General features: G+C 43.2%; 1 protein-coding gene across 21 annotated transcripts; it reads left to right on the top strand.

The window, feature by feature from the left end:
• Positions 1–1,077: 1,077 nt before the first annotated feature.
• On the top strand, positions 1,078–24,114 carry LOC110492051 (F-actin-monooxygenase mical1). 21 transcript variants are annotated; one of them, XM_090202878.1, is made up of 26 exons: positions 1,108–1,222; positions 1,643–1,762; positions 3,787–4,088; positions 4,487–4,694; positions 6,341–6,448; positions 6,623–6,718; positions 6,907–7,062; positions 7,498–7,598; positions 8,514–8,771; positions 9,045–9,160; positions 12,345–12,471; positions 13,221–13,308; positions 14,519–14,666; positions 14,931–15,127; positions 16,384–16,484; positions 17,037–17,099; positions 17,470–17,683; positions 18,285–18,355; positions 18,600–19,245; positions 19,391–19,603; positions 20,295–20,407; positions 20,485–20,598; positions 20,886–20,979; positions 21,201–21,294; positions 21,582–21,655; positions 21,832–24,114. In XM_090202878.1, exons 3-26 carry the CDS (start codon positions 3,831–3,833, stop codon positions 22,038–22,040), a joined length of 3,867 nt encoding a protein of 1,288 aa, XP_090059004.1. In that variant the 5' UTR covers positions 1,108–1,222; positions 1,643–1,762; positions 3,787–3,830; the 3' UTR covers positions 22,041–24,114. The 21 variants fall into 21 exon arrangements, with proteins under 21 accessions (XP_090059006.1, XP_036802834.2, XP_090059008.1 ...); XM_036946936.2 differs by having other exon boundaries at positions 19,385–19,603; XM_090202874.1 differs by having other exon boundaries at positions 1,126–1,222; positions 16,387–16,484; positions 19,385–19,603.
• Positions 24,115–27,782: the final 3,668 nt, after the last annotated feature.

The following is a 27,782-nucleotide window of genomic DNA, read 5'->3' as shown; positions in this document are numbered from 1 at the left end:
CAGTAGCAGTCCTTCAATCTTCTCGGTGTAACAGTTGGGATAATGGCACAGTAAAGCTTTATTCTGAAAGTCCAGTAATATTACAGATACTAGGCCTACTTTGTTATTGAAACCAGGAAGAATGTTCTGCAGGGCAGGATTGGCACACACCATATTATTCAGCAACCCATTTTCCCCTGTTATTTCATTTATCAATTTCCCATTATTGTATATCAAGCAACCTTGGTAGCTGAGAATTCTCAACTCCACAATATGTACATCACATCTCAATGGAGTTGAGTGGCGATTTGAGTTTTTAGTTTGAAGGCGAACCACCAATTCCACTTGTTTTTTGCTCATGCTAATGTTGTTCACAACACACTGTTCTAGCACTTGAATTAAAGGGTAACTACACCCGAAAATCTAAATTACACACATTTTTTCCCAGACCTCAAAAGTTGTATAGGGTTTAAGGGATAGGGATAGGGTTTAAGCAGTGTTGTGGTCTTAACATTTTCAATGTCGTTTTTTTCCCCTATACATTTTTAGTTTATTTTGTTACTTTTTTTTATTTGGCTGGCTACTCTATTACTTGTGGAAAACACTTTTACTGTGTACCTGTGCTTGTCCTGACTTGTTATTAGAGTTGTCAATGAGAGTTTGAAGCCATAGTTCTATTTTGGCATCTTCCTTGCAGGGCTGCTCCTTCTCTGTTAACAAACAACGGCTCCCTGGGTGGAGGTCGAATAAAATGCTATTTTTATCAAAAATGACAAATTGCAGCACCCAAAGAAAATAACACCTTTACACAGGACAAATGGGCACAAGGTACACATTTAAAGAATGTACATTTTTACATGTATCGATGTGATACCGACTCGATGTAGCCGGAGGTACACTTCGCCAAAACTCATTGCCACTCAACTCCATTGGAACGTGTAACGTGGGAATTCTCAAGTACAACCTTGGCATCGTAGTTGTTTTGTTTTTGGCAAACGAGCAAAAACACTTTAGTTCACTTCAGGGAAATATGGTTAGCATCTCATACCCAATTCACTCACCTTTCTTTCTACCTCTCTCATTTGTGCTGTGTCTACTGTTCTGCTGTCCCGCCCCTTTCCTGGCCCCAACTTTTGGCTGCTCTGTCACGTTAGAGGCATTCAGCAGCTTGATCATATACACCGCAACGTTTGCAGACCAGTCATTGTGGCAGACCCTTTGTCCTCAGCCGGCACGCGACGGGGTAAGACAAAAACCCTTATCCACTGTTCTCCTCAGGTAAATGTAACATCTGCCTTGTCTGTCGGAAGTATAGCAATAACTTGATCATTGCTCAAGCAGAGCAGTCTACTTCATAAGGAAAGGTTCTTCCTCACTCAAGGTTTTGTTCCTGGCCATTTCCATATTTGTCATGACAAGACTTGTTTGAGTAGAACCTCAGGAATGAAACAGACCCTAAATGGTGTGTGTTAACTTGTACCAGGCAGATGTTCTGTGCTTTGCAGGGTGCAGCATTCTTAACCACATACATCATCACAAGAGTCAAGAACAGGCAACTGTCTACTTTCTTTCTCCACCACAGCAGCCAACACTTCATTGAGGCTGTCAACTGTCTTTCGACAGTATGAACAAATACCATTGCTCTTGTCTCTCTCTCTCTTAGATGAAATACTCCGGATGTTGCGAATGACACAACGTTCTGTTTGCAGATGTCTGTTGCTTAACAAAGAAGAAGGATGCCAGAAATGTCACATCTAAAATTAAGCTGAACAAACAGTCGTAGGTGTGTGACAGACTTGAATGACCGACTGGCATAAGACGACTCCGAGAAGATGAGATGCTGGGGACAGTAGGATAGTAGGACATTCAAGTTGCACACCACCAATACTGAAAGTGACCTGCTTACATGTGTTGTATTGGACACACTTTTATTTGTTTCCTTGAGGTCTAGTGAGAGAAGGACTTTTACCCTGACCTTTGTGCCCACATGGAAGCTGTTATTGTATTTGATAAGAGAGGATTAATCATTACCAGGCAGAAATTTGTGCCCACATTTTAGTGTGGTTGTGTGCCTCTTTATACCAGCTTTATGGCAGTCACTTCGTCACTGTAAAGCTGAGTTCAAGAGCGTGCATGACTGGAGAGCGGTGCAGTTCTGATTTTAATGATATGGTTTTGAGGAATTATGTTCAGTCGTTTTGTCCCCAGTGAAGCCATATCCTGTGTATTTTGACAGATAAAGTTCCCTTGCATAGCTACAGTGTGACTGTTGGGCCTGGGTTGATATGATACTGCTAGATCTGACAGCTGAAGTGTTCCAACTATCAAGGCTATGTCTGATTTTATAGCTCTGCCTGAGGCAGTGACGGAGAGGTTCAACTCTCAACCGCAATGTTGTTCTATCAATGTCCAGTATAACACTTGAGTTGTTACAGAGCAACTATATGAGGGCCAAAGAGAACTCCAGGGAAATGCTACAGTACATAGAGGGAGATCTACTGAGAGGGTGAGGGTTCCTTGTGCATAATGTACACTGTAGACTAGAGCCTGTTTTATGACCTTATTCTTAACATCCACATAATAAAGACCTGGACAATCTCGGTCCATTGAATGAATAGCTCTTCATACAGTTATGTTTGGTTGTACTGTACAGTAGCCTATATTTCTCCCACAAACGCATCTATTTTTATAGCTCTATGGCCATAAAAAGCCCTCACCCACTCTGTCCAATCAATCGGGTGTGTGTCTGCCTGCCTCCGGTGTCTAGCAGAAGATGCTGAACATAACCAGCAAGTTACAGCGTTTGTAAATGTCATCTCAGGAAGTCATGTGTGAACAAAACATTAGTTCCAGGAAATGATTTGCCAACCACAAAGCACTAAATGCTTGACACATACAGTAGCCTGAGTAGAGTTTGTCACCTAGTTGTTGTCACTGCTGTTAAACATTTTAGGTTGGTCTACATTTGCCTGCACATTTAAACTGGAGTTTAATGATTCTTCTGTCCATATCCGTATGTATATTTACTGCTTTATTTTGACTGACATGTAGTAGTGGTAGTAGCAGTACAGGTGTATGGAAGGAGTTCTAGTCTGTTTTAGTCATTGCAATGCTCAGCTATGTGATCCAAGTAAGCCCTTTTCAGATCTATTAGTATTACCGCGCCCAGAGCCAATGCTGACTAAGTGATTATTATCTAACCAGTTTAAGTAAAGAGGATAGCGACTGTATTATTTGTGGCCAGTGTGTGAAGCTAAGATTAACCCATCTGTTCAGTGTGATGTGGCCAACCACTTCTGTCTCTCTTCCCTCTGAAAGAGAAACACCGGACCAAAGATACAGGAAGTGTGTTCTATTAAGAGTAGACTGTCTTATTTGTGTGTAATATATCGTCACTAAGTTCAGTGGTAAACACCCATCATAGCATTCAATCTTAGGGAGCTGTCATAAAGATAACGAACCTACACAGAACACTTGGTTGGGGAAGTTAGCGATGACTATGACTCAGGTGGCTTTAAAACCATCTAATTTTAGGGTTTTATTTTCAGACAGAGGGAATTGTCCCCAGTTGTTGTCTGTTAGTCAGACCTCTAGACCACCTCCATATATTTCCAAAGCCCAATGGCAAAAATGCATCACTTTGTTAGCTAGTCTTTATATTATAATAACTTCTGTAATTGAGCTCAGTTATTTTTAGGCAGAGTATTTAACATTTTCAAAAATGTGTGCCCCTTTAGAGGACAACTTTAATAATATAATTTATATATTTGAGTTTTCTCATGGTGTTGGTGTTTACTTTATCCACAGTGAACATCCAAGAATCTGGAGACACAGGTTGAGCATCCACGACCATGGTGAACCAGGACCCCACCAACCCCTCCCATTCCCTCTTTGACCAGTTTGTCCAGACCCAGACCTGTAAGGAGGTGCAGCGTACCTTCTCAGAGCTCTGCCACCACCTAGAATTGGACCCCCGGGACTACCAGAGTTTCTACACCAAGCTCAAGGAGAGGCTCAACTACTGGAAGGCCAAAGCCCTCTGGATCAAGCTGGACAAGCGGGCCCAACACCAAGACTACCAGCAGGGCAAAGTCTGTGCCAAAACCAAGGTGTGTGTGTTTATTTATTCTCATTTAAACAATGAAGAGGAATACTCAAGAAGTTATCTGAAGTAAAACACAGTTGTACAAGGAGGGTGGCTGTGTGGTGGTCTGTTAGTGTTGGCTCTCTAGTTGTGTTTAAGGTTTCAACATCAGCATTGTGTCTCTACATTGACAGAGTACTGTCAGTGCTTTTGATACTATCAAGGTGCATTCAGCAACTGCAGAGCGTTATCCGATTTCCTCCCTTCCTCTCTATATTTATTCCTTCTCTCTGCCCCCCCCCCCCCCCCCCCCCACTCTCCCCTCTTCTCTCTCACACACCCTTTCCCTTTCCCCTCCGTCTCGCTCACTCTTTCTCCCCCCTCTACCCACCTCTGTATCTCCCTCTCTCTCTCTCTCCTCAGTGCCTGGTGCTGGGTGCAGGGCCGTGCGGGCTGAGGACAGCCATAGAGCTGGCTCTGCTGGGGGCTCAGGTGGTGGTACTGGAGAAGAGGGACTCTTTTTCCCGGAATAACGTGCTGCACCTCTGGCCTTACACCATCTGTGACCTGCGTGGGCTGGCTGCCAAGAAGTTCTATGGCAAATTCTGCACTGGGGCTCTGGATCACATCAGTATGTCTACCACTGCCATGCTATATCAACTAGATTTACTGATGTAATAATGCCAATCATATATCTTTATTCATTATGCATGACTAAATCAAACCTTATTTAGTTGATGAATCTATTACTGTTATTTTTTCACATACAGTGCCTGTGTACACTACCAGTCAAAAGTTTTAGAACACCTACTCATTTAAGGGTTATTTATTTTTTACCATTTTCTACGTTGTAGAATAATAGTGAAGACATTAATACTATTAAATAACACATGAAATCATGTAGTAACCAAAAAAGTGTTAAACAAATCAAAATGTATTTTATATTTGAGAATCTTCAAGTAGCCACCGTTTGCCTTGATGACAGCTTTGCACACTCTTGGGATTCTCTCAACCAGCTTCATGAGGTAGTCACCTGGAATTAATTTCAATTAGCAGGTGTGCCTTGTTAAGGCACCTTCCTTCTTAATGTGTTTGAGCCAATCAGTTGTGTTCTGACAAGGTAGGGGGATAGCCCTGTTTGGTAAAATACCAATTCCATATGAACAGCTCAAATAAGCGAAGAAAAATTACAATACGTCAATATGGATTAAAAAAAATTATTCAAGTGCAGTCGTAAAAACCATCAAGCACTATGATGAAACTGGCTCTCATGAGGACCTCCACAGGAAAGGAAGACCCAGAGTTACCTCTGCTGCAGGGGATAAGTTCATTAGAGTTACCAGCCTCAGAAATTGCAGCCCAAATAAATGTTTCACAGAATTCAATTAACAGACGCATCTCAACATCAACTGTTCAGAGGAGACTGTGTGAATCAGGCCTTCATGGTCAAATTACTGCAAAGAAACCACTACTAAACGACACCAGTAAGAAGAAGCAGAGACCGGTGGAAAAGTCCAAATTGGTTGTTTTTGGTTCCAACTGCTGTAAAAGCATGAAGCAGGATGTGTTATGGTGTGGGGATGCTTTGCTGGTGACACTGTCAGTGATTTATTTAGAATTCAAGGCACACTTAACCAGCATGGCTACCACAGCATTCTGCAGCGATATGCCATCCCATCTGGTTTTTGCTTAGTGGGACTATCATTTGTTTTGTTTTTCAATAGGACAATGACCCAAAACACACCTCCTAGTTGACCAAGAAGGTGAGTGATGGAGTGCTGCATCCGATGACCTGGTCTCCACAGTCACCCGACCTCAACACAATTGAGATGGTTTGGGATGAGTTGGACCTCAGAGTGAAGGAAAAGCAGCAAACAAGTGCTCAGCATATGTGCTAACTCATTCAAGACTGTTGGAAAAGCATTCCAGGTGAAGCTGGCTGAGAGAATGCCAAGAGTGTGCAAAGCTGTCATCAAGGCAAAGGGTGGCTATTTGAAGAATCTCAAATCTAAAAAATATTTTGATTTGTTTAACACTTTTTTTTGGTTACTACATGATTCCATGTGTGTTATTTCATAGTTTTGATGTCTTCACTATTATTCTACAATGTATAAAATAGTAAAAAATAAAGATAAACCCTTGAAAGATCAGGTGTTCTCAAACTTTTGACTGGTAGTGTGTATCCGTATCGTCAGTCAACTGTTTGGATTGAAGAGGATTGTTTTAATTCCCGGTGTGACAATATCATACATCTTTCTATGTGTCCGTATCCTTCAGGCATCCGTCAGCTCCAGCTGATACTGCTGAAGGTGTCTCTCCTCCTGGGGGTGGAGGTTAACACTGGGGTGGAATTCAAAGGCTTCGTGGAGCCCTCAGAAGCCACGGGTACTTCTAGACTCCCCTCTGTTCCCTCCCTGTATTAGAGAAATAAAATACTAGCTATTTGCATGGCTGTAAAAGCTTGTAGGGCAGTTGAAATAATCTGCCCAGAATCCTGTGTGTGATAATAGACCTTAATGCTATGCTCTCTCTGTGGTTCCCTATGGCTCACTCCATCAGGCTGGATGGCCAAGCTGTTTCCTGACGATCACCCTGCTGGGAAGTTCCAGTTTGATGTCTTCATCTCTGCAGGAGGAGGACGCTTTGTCCCTGATGGTGAGGAGTGAGGACACACTCACACGCTGTCATCCCATTGCACATACTGTACGCACTTAGAAAACAAAGAATGTATCCGGACACTCAAGCTCCAATACAATTGATTCATTAAACGGAAACACTCAATTATATGCACCTGAATTCAGACTGCATGTGCTTCTCCTCGATATGCATGTCTTTCTCCCCAGGCTTCAGGTGGAAGGAGCTGCGAGGAAAGCTGGCCATCGGCATCACATGTAACTTCATCAACCATCACTCAGCAGCCGAGGCCCAGGTGGCAGAGATCAGTGGTGTGGCCCGCATCTACAACCAGAAGTTCTTCCAGGACCTGCTCACAGAGGAAGGTAGGATTCTATTCTGTGACCCTGGTTTGGGTCTAGTGAGTGCCAACCCTTCTACTGTTGGACGCTAACGTTTCAGCGACCGTGGATCAGGATAAAGAATATTGCACAGTCTGGGCATGGTGACAATTATTGCGACAGAGAAGGTGTGGACAGTGGAGAGTGCTGTCTTTTTAATCTGTGTCCCTCTTCCTCTTGTCAATGTCATTTGAATTGATGCTATCGTCTGTGACGCAATCCCCCTGTTCTTCTTCTCTCGTGCTGTTTCCCTTGTCCTGTCATTGTCTTGTTCTTTGTTTATCTCACTCATTCATTTCATTCTCTCTCTTTCATTCATTTAGTTTTTGATCTCTCTCTTTCTCTCTCTCTTTCCATATCTCCATCACCCTCTCTCGCCCTCTTTCTCTCTCCTCTCTATCTCTCCCACCCTCCCTTCAGGTATTGATCTGGAGAACATAGTCTACTATAAAGACGCCACCCACTACTTTGTCATGACTGCCAAGAAGAAGAGCCTGTTAAAGATGGGGGTCATTAAACAGGTGAGGGAACCACATCATTACAACCAGCAGCAGCAGCTCCACACTAGGCCTCTAGAGGGCTTTTCACAATACTGAGACAAACTGGCCCAAGCCTGGATCCCAACATAGTCCTCCCCAAACAAGCTGGGGGCGTTTCCTGCTCTTTGGGATTAGCCGCTAATAAACCGTGTTAATGTAATTGATGTCTATGCAGCACAGGGTCTGCTCACTCTCGCTCCCTCTTGTCACACTAGTGGTCTGGAATGACAAAGCCAGATCCTCTTGTTTTGTCCTCAATGATTAGAGTCCACTCTGCCTGTTATCAAAATAGAGACTTTCCCCTGTCTCATCTGTTATAGTTCAGTTGCCAAGATGGGAGATGTTCTGCTGAGTAACTGTTTAGTATTTCTGTTGCGCTGAAGCTATAATCATTCTATATATTTGCGCATGATTATGGAGGGTTGGTATTTGTGTAATTCTTGTCACTGTTCCACTTTGTTTAAAGATGCTGACTCAGTGTCGGCTTGCTTCTTTATGTGGAGCATATAATGCTTGGCGAGACTATGTGGGAGGATTATATCCATTGTTTTCACATAAAGCTACATCTAGATTCTAGTCCGTGATAGACAGCTCTCTGATGTATGTCACCACCACCCCAGTGCTTGAATTATGCCGGTCTGCATCAGTAGTACAGACTATCAGCTTCTCCAATGTTCTATTGCTTGAGTATCAGCACCTCTTATATAAGAACACCAGTACTGTAAAATTAGAATGAGTACTGGCCTCTAAAATTCTTATTGGCACCTTTATCATTCCACTTCAAGCACTGACCACCCCCAATGTGTCCCCCATAGTTCCCCATTTGTATTTTTGTTTGATTTAATGATATGGTGTCCCCTCTGTGACCACCTCAATTATGTTCCCCCTTGTCTCCAGGACTTCAGTGACGCCAATCAGCTCCTGGGCCAGGCCAACGTGGACCAGGACGCCTTGTTGCGTTACGCCCACAGCGCTGCCCACTTCTCCACAGGCCACCGCCTGCCCAACATGCAGTTTGCCCTGAACCACGCTGGCCAGCCTGACGTGGCCATGTTTGACTTCACCTGTATGCACCGTGCTGAGAACGCCTCGCTGGTCAGGGAGAGGAAAGGAAAGAAACTACTCATAGGCCTGGTCGGAGACTGCCTGGTGGAGGTGAGATGTCATGGACATGTGATGGATGATGACCTTGTTCTAAAATGTCTAACATATTCATGGTTTCTATATATATATATATATATATTCATGGTATCTATATCACATACTGTAATATACATTCAGTTATACACACAATGATACACTGATTGTACTTTTACATACGGCCCTCACTTAGGAAATGGAGTATAAAATCGTCTCGGGGTATAACAGTGTCTATATACAATTATCTGTTGTCATACAGCACTATTCTGAAAGTGTATGTGTCCACAGCCGTTCTGGCCTCTGGGAACAGGTATTGCCCGTGGGTTTCTGGCTGCCTTCGACACAGCGTGGATGGTCAGGAGCTGGGGCAAGGGAAAACCACACCTGGAAGTCGTTGCCGAACGGTAACCAAGCTTTTTCTATATGATCATAAACACCACCTCAAAAATCATGTGCCCATCCCTTTTCGTTGTTACTGTATCGAAGGGGGTTACCCTGGCCGGGCCTTTCAGCCTTTAACTGTTTTTCCTCACAATATTCTTTTGAACATCCATTACTTCACGAGCAGCTGCTTTAAAAAAAAAAATCTTCCTGGTGTCGTGTCTTTGGCTATTAAGTGATATGACATGCTATTCTATAAAATAATGTATGAGCTAATCATGTAAATGTAATTAACTAGAGAGTTGGGGCACCACAAAATAATATTTATAGAGCTGTTATCTTCCGAATAAACTCTTAAAGACCTAGTAATATTTTACATCAATAGCAGTCAATATTAATCGTCACCTTAATTCAGTCTCATCTGAAAGTTGTAAATTCTTGGTTATCTGCACGAACCCTGGCTAACAAGTTGAATCAGCAATACAAAATTGGGTTCAATTATTTATTTACTAAATACCTAACTAATCACACAGAATTACACATACACATAATTAATCATAACTTGATTACAAATTACGTCATAAAGGAAAACGTCCCTGGCGGGCGGAACAGATATGGCAGCTGGTTACACAAAAGAAAAGGGGCTGGGTTTGAGTGAAAGAGCGGGAAGACTGAGGGACACAGGGAGAAGCTGTGCTATCGTAAATACAGTATCTTACAGTGCCTTGCGAAAGTATTCGGCCCCCTTGAACTTTGCGACCTTTTGCCACATTTCAGGCTTCAAACATAAAGATATAAAACTGTATTTTTTTGTGAAGAATCAACAACAAGTGGGACACAATCATGAAGTGGAACGACATTTATTGGATATTTCAAACTTTTTTAACAAATCAAAAACTGAAAAATTGGGTGTGCAAAATTATTCAGCCCCTTTACTTTCAGTGCAGCAAACTCTCTCCAGAAGTTCAGTGAGGATCTCTGAATGATCCAATGTTGACCTAAATGACTAATGATGATAAATACAATCCACCTGTGTGTAATCAAGTCTCCGTATAAATGCACCTGCACTGTGATAGTCTCAGAGGTCCGTTAAAAGTGCAGAGAGCATCATGAAGAACAAGGAACACACCAGGCAGGTCCGAGATACTGTTGTGAAGAAGTTTAAAGCCGGATTTGGATACAAAAAGATTTCCCAAGCTTTAAACATCCCAAGGAGCACTGTGCAAGCGATAATATTGAAATGGAAGGAGTATCAGACCACTGCAAATCTACCAAGACCTGGCCGTCCCTCTAAACTTTCAGCTCATACAAGGAGAAGACTGATCAGAGATGTAGCCAAGAGGCCCATGATCACTCTGGATGAACTGCAGAGATCTACAGCTGAGGTGGGAGACTCTGTCCATAGGACAACAATCAGTTGTATATTGCACAAATCTGGCCTTTATGGAAGAGTGGCAAGAAGAAAGCCATTTCTTAAAGATATCCATAAAAAGTGTTGTTTAAAGTTTGCCACAAGCCACCTGGGAGACACACCAAACATGTGGAAGAAGGTGCTCTGGTCAGATGAAACCAAAATTGAACTTTTTGGCAACAATGCAAAACGTTATGTTTGGCGTAAAAGCAACACAGCTGAACACACCATCCCCACTGTCAAACATGGTGGTGGCAGCATCATGGTTTGGGCCTGCTTTTCTTCAGCAGGGACAGGGAAGATGGTTCAAATTGATGGGAAGATGGATGGAGCCAAATACAGGACCATTCTGGAAGAATGCAAAAGACCTGAGACTGGGACGGAGATTTGTCTTCCAACAAGACAATGATCCAAAACATAAAGCAAAATCTACAATGGAATGGTTCAAAAATAAACATATCGAGGTGTTAGAATGGCCAAGTCAAAGTCCAGACCTGAATCCAATCGAGAATCTGTGGAAAGAACTGAAAACTGCTGTTCACAAATGCTCTCCATCCAACCTCACTGAGCTCGAGCTGTTTTGCAAGGAGGAATGGGAAAAAAATTCAGTCTCTCGATGTGCAAAACTGATAGAGACATACCCCAAGTGACTTACAGCTGTAATCGCAGAAAAAGGTGGCACTACAAAGTATTAACTTAAGGGGGCTGAATAATTTCACGCCCAATTTTTCAGTTTTTGATTTGTTAAAAAAGTTTGAAATATCCAATAAATGTCCACTTCATGATTGTGTCCCACTTGTTGTTGATTCTTCACAAAAAAATACAGTTTTATATCTTTATGTTTGAAGCCTGAAATGTGGCAAAAGGTCGCAAAGTTCAAGGGGGCCGAATACTTTCGCAAGGCACTGTATGTATACTAAATTACCGCCCATTTCGAAAAGGAAAATGCAAAAAAGATTTACTCTGAGTTGCGCTTCGGTAGGTTGGTGGTAGATGGAAGGCTGTGTTGCCCAACCGAGTCCTTTGTCCTTTGAAGAATGTCTCTGCTGGTAAATTGGATACGTTGTAGTAATGTCGTTGTGTGGTAGACGGAATACTCTGTCTGTTCCTTCCTAACCTGATGTTGGCTTCGTTCTGTAGTTTATTATCTGAACCATTCTGACATCGGACTGTCGTCCTCACATCCTCGGAACAGGAGGTTATATTGTCATCAAGGCTTTATATAGGAAGGGAGAAACGGGGTGTGTTTCATAGTTTACAATCTATGTCTCTTCACGTGGGCGGGCCACTGAGTCGGGCCCAATTCTCACATTTTAGAAGCTAAAATCACATTTCATCCCATCACAAATAATTTCGTATTCAAACATTTTAAATTGAACAACAATTCCATGTGAATCCAATAACTCTGATGTGTAGACTTTACACTGCAGAGTTTGTCATTGATGAGAATGTCTCAGATGACAACCAAACTGACATCATATTCATTAAGTACCACTGCATATGTTCAATTGGTCGGATTACCAGAGCATAGTTAATTTCCCCCCACCTTCTGATGTTACCAGAATCTCTATGTTAACCAAGGGGTTTGCAAATGTAACATCAGTAGGGTAGAGAGAGGGAAAAGGGGGGGGAAGAGGTATTTATGACTGTCATAAACCTACCCCCAGGCCAACGTCATGACACTGAACAAACCCATCAATCTTCTGTTCCTTTGGAGCTGCTTCTTCTTCAGTTCTACACTGAGCTTCTGAGGTATAAGTGTTTCTAGGAGATGTCTTTCCCTCTGACTTAAATAGGGAGAGTATCTACCAGCTCCTGTCCCAGACCACGCCAGAGAACATCAGTAAAAACTACAGTGCCTTTAGCATAGACCCGGCTACACGCTACCAGCACGTCAACCTCAACTCCATCAAGGCCAACCAGGTCAGAAACACACAAATATTATCTATTACATTGTAGTCCTTCTATTTCTATGGTCAGCGCAGACTCAAAGCTCCATTGATGCCTGATTCACAATATTGGACGAACCTGAAAGACACTGTGCTGGCTTGGATCTTTTCTTTTCAACACGGTTCCAGCAACTATAGTGGATGCGTAACCAGGCCAAGCTCAGTAAAGTTTGGTTCAGGTTGGTTTGATGGTGTGAAAAGGGTATAACTGTCTCACTGTATCAGTGCTAGCAAAGTGAATAGATATGGTGCTGAGTAACATTGTAAACACATTGTGAATTATATCAGTGCTGCTCTGCCATTTTGGGTTGATATTTCCCAGAGTATACATGTGTTGCCAGGAAACTGCTCTGTTTGTGTATGAAGTGTTGAGCCGGCTAGGAAATGCTTTTTGATTTCCCCCACTAGAGGAGTATTGATCTGAAAGGCTTTAGTTTTCACAAACTACCAGATCAATTACACTGCATCAAACCAAACCCCAGCTTTCTGCATTTGAGTACCAGCTTTATGAAGCCTACTGTGTTCTTAAGCCTGGTCCTAGATCTGTTTGTGCTGTATATCCAACTCCTATTGCCCTTGCTTGACAATGACCGTAGGAGTTGGCAAGACAGCACAAGCATATCTGGGACCATGCTACGGTGTTCTGGCTCTAGTATAAAATTAAACTCAAATCAAGTGCTATGTTGTTTATTATGATTCTCTCTCTTTGCATGCGTTCCAAAGTTGCAACATCTGTATGATGTTGAAGACCATATTGATTTGGGCCGACCAACCAAGAAGCAGAAAGGCAGGTTGTCTCACCTGCGACAAGGTTTGTCTAGCTTCACTTTACTAAAGCAGTAATGCATGAGGGGAGCATGGGCATGATTCATTTTTTGTTTGGGCACGACTGTGCTGGGCAATTCCACTGTAATGGAATTACACTTAGACTCAGTTTTTTCCACTTTAAATGTATGCCAAACAAAAACCTTCTGATCTTAATGTTTTACAAACCATACAACTCTATGCACAAAGACTACCTTTAACCATTTCCACTGGAGAATTTAAAAAAGGAACTTAGTGGAAGAACTGTGCAGATGCAAACTTTGGTAACAGGTCTACATTTTACAATAACGTTGTTAAATACGTGCTCTGAATTAAGATTCAAAGATGTCTGCAGAAAGAATGGGGAGTCAGCTATGACATGACACCTTGAGTTTGAAAAATATATATTTTGGTTATTGAACTACAAGTGGATTTACATCTGGTAATGGAATTACGGTGACGGAATTACAGTAACGGAATTACATCATGGGTCCCTGATCTGTACTGTACAGAGATGCATAATTCTGGATCTGAATGTAGTTATTCTCATGTTTCACAAGTTTGGAAATCACAGTGCAGCACAGCAGAGCACTGCCCAGACTCGGTCTGTTTTAACATTCCAGGCCAGATAACAGAAAGACAAAGAAAATAGTTCTGAGCTGAACATTACACTATGCCAGTGGAAGGGAGGACAGTAGCAGGTGACCCAACTGTGGTTTGTGACTATTATGATTTCCCATTCAGTTGCAGTAATTCCGTTACAGATTTTTGGCGTAATTCTGTAATGGAATTTACAAGTTTTAATAGAGCTGCAATATGTAACTTATTGGGAGACCTGACCAAATGCACATAGAAATGTGAGTTATAGATCTGCCATTCTCATTGAAAGCAAATTTTAAGAAGCAGTAGATCTGTTCTATGTGCGTTATTGCGTTCTTAAGTTTAGTTTTTGCTGTCTTTTACTTTCAGTTTTGTACACCCGCTTTAAACATCTGAAAATACAATATTTTTGATTATGGAAAGGTATTTCTCAGTGGTTTAGATGGTACAATGATTCTCTACACTATACTTGCTTGTTTTGTCACTAAACTGAAATTAGGCGAACTATTAGAATTTTAACAACCAGGAAATGGCGGAGCGATTCCTGCGTAGTGTAAGCCTACTGAGCATGCGTTCTAAATCCTAATGCAGTGTTCCTATGTGTGTTCATGGCCCAGATTCGGTTGGAGCTTTTGAGGAGCTGTTGAAGTGGTGCCAGCAGCACACTGCAGGGTACGACAGGGTGAAGGTGAAGGATCTGACCCAGTCCTGGAGGTCTGGCCTGGCCTTGTGTGCCCTCATCAACACCTTCAGACCCCATATTATGTGAGTCTGTGGGCTTTATAAGGGGACAATTCAACTTATACACCACAAATGTAGCAAATGCACAAGTAGTACAGCAGGAGGAAAGACTACCTGTGAGTCTACAGTAAAATGTCATTGGTCTGAGAGGCTTTTCCAATTTCCAATTATTCAAATTCCATGCTACTACCTGTCCAATAAGAAAGCAAACGTTCATGTTCTATGGTGTGCCCTACTGAACATGGCCTTGGTCAACACAGTAACTATCCCTCACCTGTCCCTCCACAGTGACATGTCCTCTCTGAAGGAGTCTGATTCGGTCCACAACAACCAGCTGGCCTTCAGCCTCCTGGAGGAAGAGCTGGGCATCCCTCCCATCATATCAGCCAGTGACATGGCCACCAAGGAACAGATAGACAAGCTCTCTATGGTGCTCTACCTCACACAGATCCACGATGCCTTCAACGAAAGCACGCCCACTAGAGGTAAGCATCAGGGCAATGGCTGTCAGACATGTTACGTACAGTAATTAGCACCGTGATTGTTTGGTTACTTGTAGCCTTGACGCCAGCCACCTTGAACAAGAAAGTGTTGTTGAGGTCTGCTATCACGAGACTAGACTATGTATATTTGTAGAATGTTACTGTGACATTGTTATCTCGACATTATGCATAGTTGTATTCATTACATAAAGGTGTTTTTCTTGTGCTTAATTTCTAAAAATGCTGGACCAAATTTCAGCAGTTTTCAATATTAACCATATCAAATATCCTACTATTAGTGAAAGCGATTGAATCTGGACCTATGTTTGCTGTTTAGACAGTGCATAGCTTATGTAACCCCCATTTGTACAACCTTGGGCCCAGGTGTTTTTTCTCTATGAAATGTGTTTTGTGTTGATAAGGAGGGAGAGGGCTGTCATTGTCCCTTTAAGAGCATTACCCAGCATTCCTCTGGTTAGAGTAGCTGGGTCTGTGCACATAACCAGCCCTGATTGACTGTCAGGGTTGTGCTGCTCTCGTGCGCTCAGTCGGTAAGCCAGGCAGCAGTCAAAGCAAACGGCACAGCAGCCCGTGAGGAAATGGCTTGTCAGGCTTGGGTGGGACTAGCCTCGGCGTCATCTAAATTATATCTAATATTCCTGCTGTGAGGAAGAAGGATTTTCCCGGTCTGTTTTTGCTGCCGGGGGTGTTTCTGGTAAATACTAGCAGAGTGTGTAGCAGAGATATTTTCAGTGGTGATCCAGCATTTGGAGGCAGGCTTGGAGAGAGGGTGTGACTTGCTCCGCTTGCCTTGTCGCTGTGATGCCGTAGGTAGCATACCAGTAGCTCTCTGTAGGGGGATCGGCTGTCTGGCTTGCACACAGATGCGCATGCACGAGGAACATGTCCTGTCCGTCACCGGGCGCTTACACAGGAGTTCTCTCAGGGGGATTGACAAGTTGAATTTAATTACATCTTCTACAAAGCCTTGTTTTCAACAGCAGTGTGGAGAAGCTGGATGTGTAATATAAAATGACTTGACAGGATTTTTTACATAAGAGAGATTGGTAGAGGAAAAAGCCATAACACATTGTTTATGTGCAAGAAGCTGTGCACATTTTTAAAATGCAGGTTTCTCTGCTGTAGGGAGGGACTCGGGACAACACAGTGGGGTTAGGTTAGTGCCTGTGAAACGTGTGTGTTCTGGCAGAACAGGGACAGTATGAAACTGAAGCCGGAGTGCGTTTGTGTGTCTGCAGCAGAACCCCCGAGCCTTCTCCTGACACCGTCGAAGACCCTGTCTTTTCAGGCTGTGTTCTTCCTCAACAAGCTCAAGCACAACTCTCTGCAAAGACGCAAGGTAAGGCTCAGGCAATCAGCTGCATGTTGTCACTGCGACTGGTCAGCTGTTTCCTTAATAGAGTATCAGCAATAGCGCGCTAAAAAAAATACATTTGTCTGTCGGGTAAAATGGAGAGTAGGCCAACCTCAAGTTCACATCGACTGTCAATCTTTTTCATGCAACTCCCCGCTGTCGTTAACTATTTACTTACAGTAATATCAGAGTTCTTTAGATAGGAACCTTGAATTCACATGCCCAGCCATTTTGGTTTTGGTTCTTGTAATTATGCTTTGATTCATTCATTGTACGTTCATTGTCAACAGTTAAACAATGTGTTTTAGTCATAATTTGCTTGTTTTAGTTCGTTATTATAACTAATACCATACTACAGAACACTTACAGTAGACGTTTACCTTTGTTGGCCTTTTCCAAAATCAACTGTAATAGCAAAGACACCTTTTCAAGCATGTAAGATAATATCTAAAGCATTGTTCATTTTGACATCATCCATTATTCATTTGCATATTTTAAACCAAAAAGTGTCATGTGACTGTTTTATCTTTTACACAGGAGAGACTGGCAGCCGAGACAGAAGAAAAAGATAAAAGGATGAGGATGGGAGATGAGGAAGATGTGAGTAGTGTCTAGAATACAAATGCTATCCTCATTACCATAGGCTCCCATGCAGCGCTAACCTTTTGCTGTGTGATGGATGTATCTGCAGACTTCAGGGCTACTCCAACTGCTATTCTATACAATGTTTCCGTGCTATGTTATTGAACTAGCGGTTGTTCCTCTCTTTGGTTACTACTGTGGTATAACTCCTAGGGTACAGACCTTTGTAATAATTGTTGAACACGCCAGATTTGTCATTTTGAGTCGTTCGTCTTTCTTTGGCCTTCAGGACTAGTCGCTATTGTTACATCATAAGCACATGTTTGTGTGCTAAGTTATTGAAGTACTGTTCAAATATGATTGTTGGTCTCAATTTCTTTGCTCTCAGCCTGTAGCCCCTCTCTCAGCCCCTGAGGTGACCCCTGACCCTGAACTAAGCCCGACGTCAATAAACAATGAGGAGTGTTACTTCTGCGGCCAGCGGGTCTATGTGCTGGAAAGGATCAGCACCGAGGGCAAGTTCTTCCACCGTAGCTGCTTCACCTGCCAGCAGTGTGGCACCACCCTCAGACTTGGCAGATATACATTTAACCAGCACACGGGTGAGTGAGCATGACAACTTCTTCTACAGCCGAGTGCCAGTCTGTTTGTGCTAATCATGTTAATTCCTTAGCATGCTGATGAATTTCAAGGAGGTGACCTGATAGCGTAGACTGGCACTCAGTCTCGTGGGATTTCTGCTGGGTCCTAATGAGCCCCTTTGAATATTTTTGTTACAAGCGCAACATCATGTTACTATGCAAGTAGGACTTCCATGGTCGTTATGTACTCAAGTGTGGAACAAATGTTCTCTGTGACATGTTGTGTTCTGTCTTCTGAAATGTTGTCTGCTCACAAAGACGCAGCAAGCTACTCCCTCTTTGGACAATACAGAAACAGAATATAGTTATTTCTGGTGCAACAGCTTCCATACCTGTAGTAAGTTAAATCCTCCAAGGCAAGGAACCTACATCCGGATGATAAATACAGCACAGTTTAATTTATTTATGCACCATATGAAAAATGAATGAAAGATACCCTTTTTACGTGTTTTGTGGTTCATGTGAAAAGGAGAACGGGAGAAAGGGTTGTCAAGTAGCATCTCTTAACATGTACCAGATCCAGAGTCTGTGCAAGCTGTTGTTTTCCCTCTTGTGCCCTCAGGGAAGTTCTACTGTGAGCTGCACTCTGAACAGCTAGAGATGGAGAACAGGGAACAATCCCCATCCGTTAAGGTGGGTCTCTCTGTTCTGAGTTTGAGCAGATGGGAAATTAAACCGTTCTGTTGCATACCATGTTGCCAGCTTGTGGCTCAGCTTGTCTGTACAGAACAGTTAAGGACAGCTAGTGGGCAGAAGTAGTACATTGGCGTTGAGTCACAAGACTTGTTCATTTCCAACAGGGCAGTGTACCATGACCATTCATTTACAGAGGAATGTTTAATCACTACAATGCTTCTTCCATTTCGTTCCCTTCTAGGATACCATCGGAGGTCACGAGGAGGAGAGAGGTGTGAATTCGATCTCCAGTGAAGACCCCTCACCTTGTCCCTCTGAGGACGATGAGTACTATCTAGACTCGGGTCCTCCTAAACCCATGGAGCCTCTGCATCCTCCGAGTCAGGAAGACCCCAGTAGCAAACAGCCTAACCCTGTAGAGGAGCACCCTGTCTCACCAAAACCACCCATAGACGTTTTCACAAAGAAAGTTTTTGAGGACTGTGAGGTGGAGGAAGAGGGGAAGGAGGGGGGTGAGGATGCCCCCTCGGATCCTCTGACCCCTGTCCCAAAACCTCGCCACTCTCGCTCGTCCATCCCAAGCCCTCAGGCCTCCCCTCCTGTACCCAAACCACGCACCGTCCTACTCACCCCAAAAGGGGACACGTCACCAGCCCATGTAGGGGAGAAGGGGTCCCCCAGGGCAGAAAGGGAAAAAGGAACTCCCAAGGCAGCCCCTGACTCCAGGCCGAAGCCATCCCTGCGGAAGCTGCAGCTGACCGACGAGGAGAAGAACCACCTAGTTAACTTGAGCTTCAGCCTGGACTCTGACTCGGAGACACCCGGTTCTTCCTCCTGCTCCTCTTCCTCAGCCACAGCAGGGGGTCCCTGCCCACCCAAACCCCCAGGTATCTCTTTCATTACCTTTTCTTTGTTTAGTCTCTATTGTTTTAACTGTTTAAAAATGTTGCGATTTTAAATGGGAGTGTGAACTGTTTAAAATGGCCCAGTCGAAAGCTTGAAGGGTTTAATAAAGTGTGATTTGAGGTGCAGACGGCCAGGAGGAGGAGGGCTACTGGAGTGGGGGCCCTGGGTCGGGGGGACACATACGGGAGCACAGGAACCGCCGCTGCTTCAGGAGGAAAGAGGAACCAGCGGAGGGCAAGGGTCAGCACGCCAGGGTCCGCTCCAAGTTCTCCCCATGGAACTTATCCTCTCCTCGGCTGGGGAGGGACCAACGCTTCAGCGTCCTCAACAGCCACCCAGGTAAAGACCCTAGTGGGGTGTGGATTTACTGTCTCGGCCATAGAGATCCTATTAAATTACTAGAGGGGATATGTCATAAAACCTCAAAGTTCCAGAATGGGGTGAAAATGGCTGCCACTTTGGTCAGGGAGTAATCCAAACCAGTGTAATTGGAAAGAATGGCAGTAGAGGTGTAATCCTGATTTTAATTCTGCAGGAAAATAGAGAACGTGATACTATATCAGTACTTGTTGCATTTACAACGTGTCTAAATCCTATCATCAACTGATTTGAGCCAGTGAATATATGGCTGTGGATTGACTGCATTGTTTGACTAGAATGTTGGCATATTGGCAGTTTAATTTTAAAAAAAAATATATATATTAATGTAATCATTCCTCTAAAGCTGTCTGGCTAGCTAGCCAACAAACATACAGTGCAGATAAATGATTCAAATTCATTATTTTACACTATCATATCACAGCACTGGCAAACTGTGGTTAACCAACTCCCTGATCAAAATGGCTGACCTTTATCCCATCATAAGAAGGTCCATGTCCATTTTAGTATTCTGATTCCTAATTATATGGTGTCAGTATGACAACATCTTTATACCTATCAATTATTTATGTATATGGCAAACAGCAGTTGTTAATAGCCATGTTCTTCATATCTATTCTGAATGAATAATTGTATATCTTTAACTTCAAAGAAGTACACCATGGCCACAGTGTATCTGAGGAAGATTGTGCTGATGATGATGACGAGGAGGAGGATGAGTTGGATATGTTTGCACCAGATGGCTTGGATTTATATGATGATAAGGTAAGGAGTGGGACTTGTCTGGCTGGCATATTAAGTCCATAGACATTGCACTCACACACACTCTCCCTTGTCTCTAGTTCCAGACCATCCCTTCAGACCCTGTGGAGGCTGAGAAACTGGAGCTGTTGAAGATGAGGACGTTGGATCGACGGGCCAAGACGTGTGAGATGCAGCGCTTCCACAAAGCACAGGTCGGTTCACTGTACTGAGATTTTCCAGTAAAGCATGGGATTGTGTTTACTAGAGAGAGAACATTAATTGTTGCAAAAGGTTTTGCTCTGGTGCACCCTACTGAATACTGCACAGGTCTGTTCACTGTCTGAACAGGACAGTGCTGATGCCAGACCAGAACAGCTCTACATTGGGATGGTTAGTCGTAACACTGGACCTGCCAGTATTGAGTCTTGCTGCTTGTCCAGTGTTTTCTGCTTTAAAGCTCATCTTATTGTATGCTTGTGACCCCCCACCCTCCACCCAGTCTATTCAGAGACGCCTGGAGGAGATTGAGGTGACGTTTAAAGAGCTGGAGGATAAAGGTGTGGTGTTGGAGCAGGTACTCCGAGGAGAGGAAGGTGCGACCCCCACCCCGACGCTTTCGTTTGATCTAGCGAACCATAACACAGTACTTTGAACATCGCTTGTCTTGCAAAGATTTGCCTTTTCATCTTTTATCCTGTGATGCTCGGATGGACGTCCGTAGAGCGAAACATTGGCATTTGGCAAACTTTAGGGATCAAAGAACTCATAGTCTATTTAGCCCTCCCCCCCACCATGTCTTCTCATTCTCCCACAGGCAGTGGCGGTTCCCCAGAGATGATCGACCAGTGGATCCATCTGGTCCACCAGAAGAACGCCTTGGTCTCTGAGGAGTCAGACCTCATGGTGGCGTGAGTGTAGAACTTTTCAATACATTTCCATACATTATACAGAGTGTGGTGTTCTTGTGTGGTGAGAGTCCCTAGCTGAAGTAGCCAGCGGGGGACAGAGAAGCAGACTGCACGCTCCTGACAGTTGTTTTTGTGTTCAACATAGCTGCACCCTTGTTTTGCCATGTTGACTCATGAGCTGAGTGTGAGCTGTGGGGGGGGGGGGGTTCCCTTAGCTGCAACTAAGGCCCTATTGAATGAAACCAGCCACTTCTATTCAACTGTTTTCTGTTTCCTCTGCCCCTCAGGTCTCGACAGCTGGAGTTGGAGGACAAACAGAGCATGCTGGAGATGGAGCTCAGACAATACATGGAGCTGGATGGTATGTTTCTCTACAAAAAGACTGGATCGTTGCATTTGTCTCACTGATGGCGTTGTTGAAAGCTCACTTATTGGGTGGAGCAAAAGAGGGAGTGGATAGGCTTTTTGTTCAGCTCCTGTGCGAAGTTTGACGTGTGTCCGTAAAATCCTCTTTTATCGTGTCCGTGTCCACCCCAGACTCTGAGAAGACGGTGGAGCAGCAGGCAGAAGAGGACCGTGTGCTACAGGAGATGCTGGAGGTGGTTGACATGAGGAACTCTCTGGTGTCCTTCCTGGACGAGAAGCGACTCAAGGAGATCGAGAGTGACAAGCAGCAGGCCACCTCGCTGCTAGAGGCCAAGAGACACTCCACAGCCTCAGCAGGGGCACAGGTGCACTGGGCGTGAGGGTGACACACACACATATATATATATATCTGCTAAAATGAAGGAAACAGTTGAGTAAATGAGGGATGCAAAGTATATTGAAAGCAGGTGCGTGGTTCTTTAGTTAATTAAGCAATTAACATCCCATCATGCTTAGTGTCATGTATAAAAATGCCCAGTTGCCCATTATTTTGGCTACCATGGCTAGAAGAGATCTCCGTGACTTTGATAGGAGTCTCAAAGGAGCCTAGGGGGTTTAAAGTGTGTCTGTCACCAGATCTCAACCCAATTGAACATTTCTGGAGCGGTGCCTGAGACTGTTTTCCATCAACAAAACACTAAATGATGGAATTTCTCGTATAGTAGTTTCTCGTATAATAGTTCCAGACACTTGTAGAATCTATGCCAAGGCGCATTGAAATTGTTCTGGCTCGTGGTGGCCCAACGCCATATTAAGACACTTATGATGGTGTTTCCTTTATTTTGGCAGTACATGCCTACATTAATACATATGTACAGGTATACATACACACTTAAATGTATTTAAAGAGAATATTGCTGCTTACAGACGCACACGCATGATCTTACATTTGCAAAGCCAAAGATGTATTGGTGAAGGTATTTCTTCAGAAGTGTTGTGCTCTGTGTTGAGCCGCAGTGTACTGTCCGACTCCAGATGTATAACACAGAAACTGGTCTAGAAATATGGGGCTTACAATCTGGATGCATCCAGGCCTTCCTGGCCTGTTCTCACTGGCCATACATCACCTGTGAAGGCAGTCCTGCGCCAGCAGCAGCCCCAGAATAAAGAGACCCCCACAGCCAGCTGAACTCGCACCAACCTGACTAACTGCTGACTGCAGCACTGCTAACTGCAGTACAAAGCCAAGGAGTTGAACGGTCACAGGTTCTTAACACAGGGTTAATATATTCTGTGGGTTGGACAGTGTTGTGTAAAATGCCTTTTTTTTGTTGTTGTGTAACCCTGGATGAGTGAGTTCTGCTAAGCACCACGGTAATGTCACAATTCTACTTTTGTATACTGTATAAATTGACATAATTAGATATATTACAACAATTTGTTGTTTGAGAATTGCGTGGTCCATAACAATTCAATATTATTAAAGATGTTAAATATTAGATTATTTACTAGTATTTAAAATTAGTTATTCCTTTTTATTTTTGGCACTTTTAGTGACTCATGTTGGGGATTGTTTTGCATGTTACATTTATAGTTAATGTTTAGTCTCAGGGGTTAACCAGTGCACTCCTCTAGGAATCGTTGTTTGATGGAGGTCACTAATTGGATGTGTAAGGCTGTACTAAGGCTGCAATACACAGGCAGCCCAATTTGAATTGTTCTTTTGACCACTCACAGCAGATCTGATTGGTCGAAAGACCAATTGGTGAAGAATAAGATCAAAATTGGGTGGCCTGTCTAAATGCAGCTTTTATGGGTGAAATACATTCTGAAGTGACAGGCTACTTTCTGACACTATTTATCATTTGCTAATCTCTAAGTATAATAGTATAGCCAAGGGTAAATGTTGTTAGTCAGACCCAGCCTTATGTATCCTCCAGTGTTGAATGCCTCCATGTTGTGCTGCCGGGACAGTACTTTGCAGAATATAAAATAAAGACCCTGCACTGTCATCTAATTTTATGACTTTTAAGGACATTCTCATATGTACGTATTGGATTTTTTTTGGTGTAAGTCTTGTCCCATGTTGTTTTGATGCTGTTCCTAATGGTTACCACTAGAGAGCATACCTACCCTGTTTGGCTGCATTGCATTAGTGGAAACCAAGACTGGTCATGGCAGACCTGATTGGAGTTAAGATATTTTAGTTGTGACCGGGACAATTTTAGCTAACCCTCTTCCTAACCAGTTACGAAAAGTTGCTTCTGCTAGTCAAAACCGACACATCTGCCCTAAAGAATAGTCTTGCTTTCCACTAATGTGATACAGCCCCTGTTTGACAGAGTTTATAGACACATGATTCACGTGAACTGCAATAGGTTCAGCAAGTGTTTAATTGTAATCTAGTTTATTCTGCACTGGCACTGGATTGACTAAATAAATACTCAGAATAAAGTAGTCTTGTTTCACTGCAAATTGAACTTGCTCAGTGACGCCTGTTAGCAATGCAAAACAACTATATATCTAGCCTCTTGGAAATAACCTGAATATAATTCTGAAAGTGATAAGATACACAGTGATGTGTTTGCAATTTCATTGCTGACGCACTTATGTGATGTCCAATGCACCATTCTGCAACTAGGCTGCAGTTGTGCAATAGTTTCAGATGGAGATCTTCCAGGTCATCCATATCGATCGACTTTGATCCTGTTCATCAGGACAGATATGTGCCAGCATTTCTATGCAGCTCACTGTCATTACATCTAAGTTGAGATGTGCTATTAGCAAGCCTCTGTTATTAAGCTTATAGCTGCTGTCACCATATCCATCGCATGAGGGTTGGCACCAGGGGCTTGGGCCCTGGTGGGCACAGGCCCACCCAATCAGATTAAGATTATTTTTTTGTTTAAATGTTATTGCTCTATTTGTCAGTGTTACAAATGGGACATTATTTCTCTTTTTACCTAAGCACAGTACTTGACTTGAATAGAACTGCACCTCCTAGAATATTACGGTACCGTATAAACGGTACCGGCACCTACAGCTTTTCAGTCCAAGTCGAGCACTGGCATAAACATTCATACACCCATAGGGAGGGGGGTGGGACATACATTGACAATAATACATTTTATTTTGCAGATGCCTTCTAGGACACTCAAGGACATCTTACATAAAATATAGTGCTGTAATAAAATATATTAGACCTATGTAATGGAGAAAAAAAATATATTAATAATAGGCGGGTTCTGGCACGTGTGTCACTTCGCACTGATACCATGTGCAGTAAACAGTATCTATCGCTGTGTAGGCTATTCACCTTTAGCTAAGACTCATTAGGTAATTTGGCTAGCCAAAACAAGTAAAAGTATGGCCGAACAAAGTGCACTGTTCATTTTTTTTTTCAGGAGACCTTGATGTTGGAGCATTTGCTAATTTATTTGATATCAGTGATTTCGCCATGAAGGGCCTCCAGTCTCCTCAGCAGAAAATTGCACTCTGCTTGCATTTTGACTCCTAAAGTGATCTCGACTAATAAAAGTTGTGATCACTGTACTAGTCTATATAGGCTATGGCCTATTATTATCTATATTAGCATACTGTTAGGCTATAATTTAAGTTTCCTTTGATGGTGTTTAATATGCAGCTTGTAACCTAATGCAAATCTGATCTACTTTGATTGGCCTCCATGCAAGTGATTAACATTAGAAAATCCTTATGTAACATTTAGAATACGAAAACATGTATTAAAGTCTTTAGGAATTTATTAATAAAAAATAAAATTCAAATGAAAAAAAATAATACTTTTAGTTGAAATATATTAGGGATTTAAGGGTTGCGAGGGCAGGTGGGGATTTTTTTAAATTTGATTTATTTCACCTTTATTTAACCAGGTAGGCCAGTTGAGAACAAGTTCTCATTTACAACTACGACCTGGCCAAGATAAAGCAAAGCAGTGACACAAACAGAGTTACACATGGAATAAACAAACGTACAGTCAACAACACAATAGAAAAGTCTATATACAGTGTGTGCAAATGGAGTAAGGAGGTAAGGCAATAAATAGGCCATAGTAGCAAAGTAATTACAATTTAGCAAATTAACACTGGAGTGATAGATGTGCAGATGATGATGTGCAAGTAGAAATACTGGTGTGCAAAAGAGCACAAAAGTAAATAAAACAATATGCAGATGAGGTAGGTTGTTGGATGGGAAATTTACAGATAGGTTATGGACAGCTGCAGTGATCGGTAAGCTGCACAGATAGCTGATGTTTAAAGTTAGTGAGGGAGATATAGTCTCCAACTTCAGCGATTTTTGCAATTCGTTCCAGCCATTGGCAGCAGAGAACTGGAAGGAAAGGCGGCCAAAAGAGGTGTTGGCTTTGGGGATGACCAGTGAGATATACCTGCTGGAGCGCGTGCTACGGGTGTTGTTATGGTGACCAGTGAGCAGAGATAAGGCGGAGCTTTACCTAGCAGAGACTTTTATAGATGACCAGGAGCCAGAGGGTCTGGCGACCAGAGCATACAGGTTGCAGTGGTGGGTAGTATATGGGGCTTTGGTGACAACGGATGGCACTGTGATAGACTGCATCCAGTTTGCTGAGTAGAGGTTTGGAAGCTATTTTGGTAATGACATCACTGAAGTCGAGGACCGGTAGGATAGTCTGATTTACGAGGGAATGTTTGGCAGCGTGAGTGAAGGAGGCTTTGTTACGAAATAGGAAGCCGATTCTAGATTTAATTTTGGATTGGAGATGTTTAATATGAGTCTGGAAGGAGAGTTTACAGTCTAGCCAGACACCTAAGTATTTGTAGTTGTCCACATATTCTAAGTCAGAACCGTCCAGAGTAGCGATGCTAGTCGGGCGGGCAGGTGCGGGCAGCGATCGGTTGAAGAGCATGCATTTAGTTTTACTGGCGTTTAAGAGCAGTTGGAGGCCACAGAAGGAGTGTTGTATGGCATTGAAGCTCATTTGGAGGTTTGTTAACACAGTGGCCAAAGAAGGGCCAGATGTATACAGAATGGTGTTGTCTGCGTAGAGGCTGTTGAGTCTGCCAATGAGAATACGGTAATTGACGGAGTCCAAAGACTTGGCCAGGTCGATGAAGTACTGTGCAGCCGTCTGTCTTTAATTAATGGCGGTTATGATATCGTTTAGTACCTTGAGCATGGCTGAGGTGCACCCGTGACCAGCTCGGAAACCGGATTGCACAGTGGAGAAGGTACGGTGGGATTCGAAATGGTCAGTGATCTGTTTCTTAACTTGGCTATTGAAGACTTTAGAAAGGAAGGGCAGGATGGATATAGGTCTGTAACAGTTTGGGTCTAGTGTCACCCCTTTGAAGAGGGGGATGACCGTGGCAGCTTTCCAATCTTTAGGAGTCTCGGACGATACGAGAGGTCGAACAGACTGGTAATAGGGGTGGCAACAATGGAGGCGGATATGGAATACACAATCTATATACAGAAGTAAGTGGACACCCCTTCAAATTATTGGATTTGGCTATTTCATCCAGACCCGTTGCTGACAGGTGCATAACGTCAAACTCTCATCCATGCAATCTCCATAGACAAAGATTGGCAGTAGAATGGCCTTAGTGAAGAACTCGGTGACATTCAATGTGGCACTGTCATAGGATGCAACCTTTCCAATAAGTCAGTTTGTCCAATTTCTGCCCTGCTAGAGCTGCCCTGGTCAACTGGAAGTACTGTTAATGTGAAGTGGAAACGTCTAGGAGCAACAATGGCTCAGCCACTGAAGCACGTAAAAATCGTCTGTCCTCGGTTGCAACACTCACTACAGAGTTCCAAAAAGGCAACGGTAGCACACAAACTGTTCGTCAGGAACATGAAATGGGTTTCCATGGCAGAGCAAGCGCACACAAGCCTAAGATCCCATTGCGCAATCCCAAGAGTAGGTTGGAGTGGTGTCAAGCTCGCCGCCATTGGACTCTGGAGCAGTGGAAACACGTTCTCTGGAGTGATGAATCGCACTTCACCATCTGGCAGTCCAATGGACAAATCTGGGTTTGGTGGATACCAGGAGAATGCTGTTTGGTGGAGGAGGAATAATGGTCTGGGGCTGTTTTAATCGCTAGGGGGGGTGTATTAGAATCTGG

The sequence above is a fragment of the Oncorhynchus mykiss genome, chromosome 16, assembly GCF_057628025.1.
Source record: "Oncorhynchus mykiss isolate SJ-2025 chromosome 16, ASM5762802v1, whole genome shotgun sequence".
Lineage (NCBI taxonomy): Eukaryota > Metazoa > Chordata > Actinopteri > Salmoniformes > Salmonidae > Oncorhynchus > Oncorhynchus mykiss.
This window is presented reverse-complemented; position numbering and strand designations above follow the sequence as displayed.